General features: G+C 35.5%; 2 protein-coding genes across 9 annotated transcripts in view; one reads left to right on the top strand and one right to left on the bottom strand.

Moving 5' to 3' along the window:
• The window catches only part of LOC117114270 (GRIP and coiled-coil domain-containing protein 2-like), a 27,616-nt gene extending 23,026 nt beyond the window's left edge, over positions 1-4,590 (top strand). For 6 of the 7 annotated variants that reach the window (XM_033257881.1, XM_033257878.1, XM_033257876.1 and 3 more), the window contains 3 exons: positions 352-601; positions 1,321-1,375; positions 2,148-4,590. In XM_033257881.1, the coding sequence (XP_033113772.1) occupies positions 352-601; positions 1,321-1,375; positions 2,148-2,256 (414 nt within the window). In that variant the 3' untranslated portion in view covers positions 2,257-4,590. The remainder of the gene's footprint in view (positions 1-351; positions 602-1,320; positions 1,376-2,147) is intronic. The other variant, XM_033257879.1, reaches the window with a different exon arrangement.
• The window catches only part of LOC117114273 (amino acid transporter AVT1J-like), a 7,041-nt gene continuing 2,370 nt past the window's right edge, over positions 4,025-8,695 (bottom strand). For both annotated transcript variants that reach the window (XM_033257883.1, XM_033257885.1), the window contains exons 5-9: positions 8,019-8,198; positions 7,659-7,900; positions 6,961-7,182; positions 6,538-6,727; positions 4,025-5,799 (exon numbers count right to left, since the gene is read on the bottom strand). In XM_033257883.1, coding sequence (XP_033113774.1) covers positions 5,640-5,799; positions 6,538-6,727; positions 6,961-7,182; positions 7,659-7,900; positions 8,019-8,198 — 994 coding nt within the window. In that variant the 3' untranslated portion in view covers positions 4,025-5,639. The remainder of the gene's footprint in view (positions 5,800-6,537; positions 6,728-6,960; positions 7,183-7,658; positions 7,901-8,018; positions 8,199-8,695) is intronic.

Here is an 8,695-nt window from a genome sequence, read left to right as displayed (position 1 = left end):
TATATATATATATATATATATATATATATGTATATATATATATATATATATATATATATATATATATATATTCTTTTTATGTTAATAAGCTTTTATATAGCAAACTTCCTTTTGGTTATTATCCACCTTGTATTCTCATCCTTCATTTCATTAATTATCATACCTTTTACTGATGGAATGATTCAGTTAAGAATTTTTTTCTTATTTTTAAAATAGTAATAATACATTTTATTTCTGTTATGGCCTTAAACTTTTTTTGTAACTTAACACTGAACTTATAATGTAATGAATTACACTTATGACTATTATATTTATTTTTTCAAATGTCTGAACTTCTATTGTTTTTTTCAGGCGGCAGTTGAAGTCGAGCAAAATAAAAGATTACAGTTAGAAGAGGCCCTATTTAAGGCTCAAGACCAGCTCAAATTTGAAGCTAACAAACTACCGCCCTCAACTTCAGATTACAGCAGCATTATGATAGAAGATGTTGGTGGAGCGACATCTATGCTTCCCCATTCATCAGATACTGTTCTCAGTAAGAATACATTACGTACTTCACTGGTATATAAACCAAATTTTCTTCGGGCTGATACAACCCTTGGTATGTTAATATTACTAATGTTCAAAAACAGCAATTTGATATTCTTTTTTACCCGTTACTCAAAAGTTTTGGTTTCTTATATACAATTTACTTTTGTTGTGTTAAATTACTTTATGTAAATTTACTTATTTTCCAATTTTTGATTTTAACTTATCTAAAAGAACCCCCCAAGTCACCTTTTTTAAAATTGATTTTTTTTTAAATGTTTGTTTTTCTACCAATAACTGGCATTTTAGTGGTTTTTTTGTTTTGTTTTTGGTGTTTGCTTTTCATTGATTTGTTGCTCATAGTCTAAGTGTCATGTTACTAATATTTATTTTGTTTTGTGTAATGACATTGGAATTGTCTTTTCTTCAAATGTTCTTTCCTTTAGTCTGAACAATCTACTGTACTTCATCTATTCTCACTACAAAATATCTTCAGCAACCATTGTCTACCATATCATAATTAATATTATCATCATCATACACCAGCATATTCATTATCAGTATTGTATTATCATTTTCACCATTGTATTTGAATAATAATTGTTTTAATTGTGTTTTTAATGTCTACCATTATGTATATTGTCACTAAAAAAATTCACAGGTTCAATATGTCATGCGTACTAGCACATGTTGAATGTGGTACATCTAATCAGTCCATTCGTTCATTTATTCATCATTGTACAATGTAATAAGTTTGTTGATATTCTAGTAATGATTTTGTTTACTCCTCAGCTCGTCATGCTTATTCATTTACATCTCATGTGAAACGTTGGTGCCAAGGTCGAAAGTAAGTTATACCACACCTGAAGACACATGGTAGAATACATACCTGGATGATAAATTTTAAAAAGTTGGTATGATATGTTGATTAGACGGAATGATATTAGTAGTGTTGGTAATGTCGAGGAGCTGATGTTTATGTTGAAGCTATAGTATTGGTGGTGGGGGTGTTGTTGCTGGTAGTAGCAGCAGTGGAGATGCTGAGGATGGTGGTACTGATGTTGAAGGTTGCAGTAGTGGTGGTAGCGCAGTAGTTGAGGTGCTCAGGATGGTGGTGCTTATGTTGAAGGTTGCAGCTGGTGCTTATATTGAAGGTTGAAGTAGTGGTGTTAGTGCAGTAGTCGAGGTGCTGAGGATGCTGGTGCTTATGTTGAAGGTTGTAGTAGTGGTGGTAGGGGCAGGAGTTACGGTACTGAGGATGGTGGTAGTGGCAGTAGTTGAGGTGCTAAGGTTGATGGTGGTAATGTTGAAGATTGCCGTAGTGGTAGTGGTGTTGATGTTACTGCTGGTAGTGACAGCAGTGGAGGTGCTGATGACTGTGGTGGTGATGTTGAAGGCTGTAGTAATGGTGGTGGTGTGATAATGGCAGTAGTTGAGTTGCTGAGATGTTGGTGGGGACAAAAGCTGCAATGACGGTGGTGATAGGGATGTTGGTGGTACGGTTGAGGGCTTCATTGTGGGCTGATATTCTTAAAATCATGATGAATTTTGAAGAAACAAATTTTAATTGATTTATTTCCCCATATGCAATTAACTTTTTTTTTTCTTTGTTTGCATAGCTATTACTTCCAACGGAAATGTCGTCAAAAGCCCCAGTTGAGACCAATCTTGGCTGTTTACCTATTCTTAATTCATGCTGCTCTCGTTTATATGTTATACATATGCTAAGAGGCTACAGTTAGTATTGTGTTATAAGATGACAAGTAATCTGGAGACTATGTTATTACCAATGACCTATGACATGACTAGCATGATTGAATAAGATGGTGTTTACAAGTCAGTTTTTTCTAACTGGTCAGAAGAGAGCAGTACTATGAAATTCAAAGCCGATTTTTATTCCAGACTAAGGAGTTTGATGACATCCAAAACATAATTATATTTACGCTTATGCTTATACGAATGCCTCAATTATATTAAACCATCCCAGTCAAAAATCTAAAGCATGCTATTCATTTTAAATTATAGCAGTTATAACTAAAGACAGGACCTGATATATCAAAGCGGTCCAACCATCGGTATATGCTACACGCACACACATTTTGTTATGCGTTGAACTATAAATGTTGTTGGTCAAGTAAGCTAGTTGTATGAACCTCTGTTTTTAATTGTGTATCCTCACATTGTTGGGTTCTTTTGTTAATGATTTTCAAGTGCTTCAGTGTAAGATTATACCCACCTTATTTTATAAGAAAATAGAAACTTATATTACTGTATAGGAATTTGTTGCACTTATATTGTCAAAAACATAGTAGTACCATTTCTATAGAGACAGATACAAGTCAGATAGGACATTTTAAAAATAAAATTTGTATTTATTCAGAATATTAAAACAATAATTATTGTCACTGTATAATTATTACATAATTAAAACATTAATAGCTATATTGTTAAAATAATTTTAAGTTGTTAAATTTTCTTTTAAATGTTGTTATGGTAGCAGGCTCATTTTACAAAACCTTAGCACATAGTGTAATATAATATTTTACAAAAATTAGATATTGAAATGGTTGTTATAAGTATGAATTATAGTGTATTTAATTATTTAAATCGGGAGTTTAAAATCTGTTTAATGAAACTCTTGTTCAAAACTTGTTTTCAATCATTTTATAATAATCTTCAGAATGTATTTTCCCTAATATTTTCGAAATTTTCACAACCTTTCCTTTAAAAATGAGTTTCTGTATTCTGTTTTAATATTTTTAAAACCATGATCCATTGTATGACACCTTGTATAGTAAGTAATATATTGATTATTATTGAATATAGATATGTGCTGGGTCATGTTTTCAGAGTAAACATAATCATGTGTAGTACTATTAAATGCAAGTGCATGTGATTTTCAGAACTAACAACTAAGGAAATATATTATAAATTTTATGAAATTATATAGCATGTGCATACTAATTTACTTAATTAATTCAGTATGTTTAATTAATAAGGATTGTGGTTGTTGTTCAAGGCTGGACAACATTTTTGGAAAATTTGTTTTTTAACATTTGGCTTGCTTAATTTGTAAGAATGCACAATCAGCACATGATCGGGTGCACAAACGCATGCATGACATGTGCACTTAGCAACAATTTGGCATCTATGACACAAGCCTGGGTTCCAGGCCCTAATTTTGGGTTACTCACTGTTTATTGCGCTCAGTGCGCGCCATACCTAATTTAATTGGCGTCCGATACTCGATTTCTTTTTTATTCCGTCTCTCATTGGTAGCGTTGTTGGCGTTGACCAGAATGAAAGAAAGATCATAATAATAAGAGACTTGTGCCATGTCTACCATGACACTTGTTATTTGTTACACTAGGGCTTCCTCCAATCTCTTGGTTCCCCAGTCTTGTCAAGTAAAACCACGTGTTTACATACGTAAACACGGTTCTTTTGTGGGATCTTAGCAAAAAATATCAAAGGGGTATGGCAACTTTTTTCAGTAGCTGTGAGCCGTGCATATGGCTATTATGATTCTCTATGGCATTTTGTGCATTTTGACCAATTAAGCATTAGGCTTACATCATCATTATGATTTCGTTGTAATAGCAGGTGTGCTTGAAGTACCCCTACGTATGTCGTATAGTGTTAGCAATTCATTTGATTAATTGCTATTTGATTAATTAGTGCTATTGGTTTGCTTATTTACTCAATAAAATATTAACAGTGTTAGTTAAGTGATTATTAATCGTCTTATTCTTGGCGTTTCTAATCAAACTGTTTTAAATTTACCTTTTTTATTTCTAAATCGTGCATTACTGTTTTTTTACCCATACCAATTGTGTTGGTCCGCATTTCCATATTTGTCGTCGTATATATTGGTTAATTCATTTATTTGTTGGGTTTCATGTGTAATATTAAGATTTTTATTTATGTACATTTTTGCCGATACAAGGTATTTTACTGTTGTCGCATTCTGTGCTGTAGACAATACCCATGCATGGCACCACATCAACTTTTGTTGCAAGATAAGCACTTACAAATACGAACAATAAATACATCACGAAAATATATTGATTGTCTTCTTGATTACTAGTGAATGCTACCTGAGTTCTTTTCTGTTATACATTCTGAGTCATTTATGTTGTAGTAGTCAGGGATGGCGCCAGCGGGGGACCAGGGGCCCCGCCGGTGACCAGGGCCCCCGTCGGGGAGACCCCCCCCCCCGGAAGAATAAAAAAATGTATACTTCGAGCGACGCCCGACCACGCCCACTTGTCTGGCAAATCCTGGCGCTAGTACTGAGTACAGTGCTACGATATTCAGTCTATTTGTTCGGGTCATCATAAAACACCTGAATCCCTCTTTCATCTACATCTAATTATATCTTGTTTTATGAGTATATTTGCGGTTCTATTGTATATATATATATCAGTATTTATAGAGAGTGACCTGTTCAGCTTATCATAGAAGGTTGCCTGATATTATTCAGGGGCCTTACAAATAGGCCTATAAAATACAGTAGTCTAGATCTATTGCTAAAACTAAGTCTCATTACACAGTTTATGAAATGGGGATGTTCGTAGTCGGGAAAATGTATCCTATGGCGAGATTTGATTAGTATAACTTAATGTTTTCTACATGATTGTAATCGATGTGGCCATAACATATATGTTTACTATTGTAACCCTGCGTCTCATCTTGCCTTTTGAAGAATAACGAACAAAGTTTAAAATATATAATCAGCGGCGGTGGCTTTATCACTTTGGGATTTTTTTCCATTCAATTACTGTTCTCACAGGCACACTATGCTGTTTTCAAACAACAAATATTTTGAAAAGAAAGGCTTTTAATCAGAATAGTAGGCCCTAGATATCATGCCAGACGTGATTTGAGCCGTTATTCCGTCGAGTCAGGGAATTGGTGGTCTAGTTAACCGTTGTTTCCATAAAACTATCGACAACATTGACGACGCTGATTGTTTGATCGCATCTTGGAGACTTTCCGATTACGCCGTGGACAGCACGCATTAAAACGATTGCACTGAAAATGCCGTACCGACCTTGTAACGGTTTTATGAAAACCAGACTAATTAGAAGCAACTATATTTTTAGATTTCATTATAGATGTGCAGCACTTGCGTTGACGTAACAGGGCACAGTAAATGATGACGCACCAGACGCCATATCATCAATAGCTGAGTACGTTGATGCTATTCCGCCAATAATTCCAATCAAAATTATTTCGTAGTGAATCACTCGATCATGGAGAGCAATTACTCTGTAAAACAAACAAGTGTAACCTTCAGAAACTTAAGAACTTAGTGGTGTGTGTGTGGGTGTGTGTGTGTGGGGGGGGGTGTGTGTGTGTGTGTGTGTGTGGGTAGTGGTGGCGCCAGCGGGGGAAGGGGTTCCCCCCGCCCCGACGTCGGACAAGCCTGGACCCCTGTCGTCCGACAAACGACTAGGTTCAGATCAAAAATTCAAAAAACATAATAATTTTCCTAACTAACCTTATTTTTATTGCCAGTCCCTAATATTGTGGTCTAAAAGCACATTTTGGACCATAAGCCATAAAACTTCCCCGTGAACCCTACAATTTTATTTCAGGCCGTCGACCGAGGCTTCGTCGGCACCTTGGTTCGGTCCCACCTCCCACCCCACCCCGCGGACACATCGGACCTCTCGTCGGCAAATTTCTGGCGCCACCGCTGTGTGTGGGTGTGTGTGTGTGGAAGATAGGCCTATGTCAGAATTGTATATATCTTTATTCAGGTTTAGATAAAAAAAAAAATTACAGACAGCTAAAAGGCTGTATATGAATGTATTACAAAAAAGCAACGTTATACAGTTAAAAAACACCACAATTTTAGAAATTTACAAAGAAAGTATTACAAAAATTGTATGCCTACGATATAACTTATATAATAAAATCCAATGAAAACATTAATAATTATTGATTGATAAGAGAGCGAATAAGCCGTATTCTGTGGTGAAAGCTTGTGCCTTTAATACTTACTGTGGGCCATCGTCTGATTCCATGGTCAACAGACGAATGTAGAAGAGGGATGGGAATACAAAAGTTAACAACACTACAGTTGAACCTCCAACCAGTGATAAAATTGCGCCAAAATGAGGAATCGTTTCAGCAACAAACAAATTGCACGCCACCACAATTGAACGGATGATACACCGCTTTATACCAAACTCTGAAAGAGAAAATAAGTTAAGTGAAGTCAAAAATAATTACTATCTGTTCGTCACTCATCAGCGTGATATAATATAAGTTATAAGTGAAGAAATAAACTATAAACCGGCTTGGGGAAATGCTTTATGTAAAGACTAGGCCACATCATCAATGTATAAATGCATTTTGCTTTAAAATTGCCCTTTCTTGGTTGGGGAACTATTCGTTGTCTCAGATAATCAGTGGATACTGTACCTTGTTTTACCCCCAACCATTCCTCCACTTGCTGACACAATGGATTGATGACAATAATATAGCCAAATGTCAAGTGAGCCGTTATCATAACTGTTACAGTGGTAGCAATACCACCAGGTGACAACATAGCCAGAATAATGTCTCCATTTGGATCTGTTTCCAGTTTGTCGCCGTATACGAAGTATCCCGATGCAGCCACAGGTAGGTACATTAACACAATAACTACGAGAAATGAAATGCATTTATTGTTACTATTTCTGTTATTGTTGTTGATGAGGTTGTTGATGTCGTGATGCTGTTGATGTTGCAGCAGATGATGTTGTTGATGTCGTGACTTTAACCATGTTTGACGATGTCATTGTTGTTAATGACGCTGTTGAAGTTAATGTCGATGTTGTTGATGGGATGTTAACTATGTTGTTATTGTTGATGACACTGATGTTGTTGTTGGGTTGAAGTTTATGTTGATGATGTTTTTATTTTGTTGTTACCGCAAGAACATTTGCGCGATGAATTGCTTTTCGCTTGGCTTGAATACGTCATTGTGCCAGATTAGTCGTAATTGGTTGTATTCGAGATAAAGTTTCGACCAATCGTAGAGAAACGTTAACACATTTACTTTGTTCTACAACTGTATATAGTGGAGCTGTGTAACTTTGATCAAACTGAACGTTAACTTTTTTTTATGTTCAACTTACCTGCATACGACCACATCACACCCCATTTGAAGTCGGCAGGTCTCCTCATATCGTGTTGAATAGTTGGAAACGCAGCGTGTCCTCCGAATGCAAATAATATAGTTCCAAACGAGACGAAGAACTTCTTGAATGATGTATTTGAATGATGTGGATCGGGGTTGATGCTGATGTCCATAAGAATTTGAATAAACATCAATAGACACGCAAGTACTGTTGCTGACATGGCACCTACAGCAATTGCCCTAAATGATATATGCATCAAAATGTGAACAATAAAAGACTATTTATATTTTAATATCTCAATAGAAAAAATGAATTGCCCAATTCCTTAACCTCTAACAAATGATCTGTAATACTAACCAAAAATCTTTTGGAGTTCCAAGCCAGGTGAATGGGCAAAGAATCGCAGCAATGACAGGAAGCCAGGCACAGAATGATAAACTATGGCTAATTAGTGACTGGATATTTTCCGAAGCAATTAGTAGGAATACTGTACTAACACCAAACAACGTAAAATTCACACAAAACGTTACTAGATGCCTGCAATTGAAAAATACATTAAATTTAATCCTCTGTAAACAGGTGTCATTAGAACACTTTCAAAATCCCGCGCGTTATGCTTCTGCGGTGATTTTGTTTCCTCTGCTAAACCTCGATGATAATTCCTTCTGCGCACATTCATCTTAATTTATATAGGTCCATCAATATCAAACTATGTGGACATAATATCCAAGTCATCCAAGTACTCACATATAACAAATACTCTGAAATTATTACATTGGCTTCCGGTACACACCGCATTGTTTTAAAAATATTATTAATTTTTTTTAAATGTATAAATAGTTTGGCTTCCGACTATGCTGCTGACATGATTTGGCCTTATATTCCTGGGCGTAACTTGCGCTCTTATGACAAACTATTTCTACATCAACCAAAGTCATATCACTCTTATGGGGATCGAGCTTTTAGTATTGCTGCTCCACATCTTTGGAACGCTTTGCCTTGCTCCGTCAAACACATTAGATCTTTAAATTTGT

This window comes from Anneissia japonica, unplaced genomic scaffold, assembly GCF_011630105.1.
Source record: "Anneissia japonica isolate Jap-2015-1 unplaced genomic scaffold, ASM1163010v1 scaffold2994_len2133135_cov197, whole genome shotgun sequence".
Lineage (NCBI taxonomy): Eukaryota > Metazoa > Echinodermata > Crinoidea > Comatulida > Comatulidae > Anneissia > Anneissia japonica.
The sequence above is the reverse complement of the archived record's forward strand: the minus strand, read 5'-3'. Positions and strand labels throughout refer to the sequence as shown.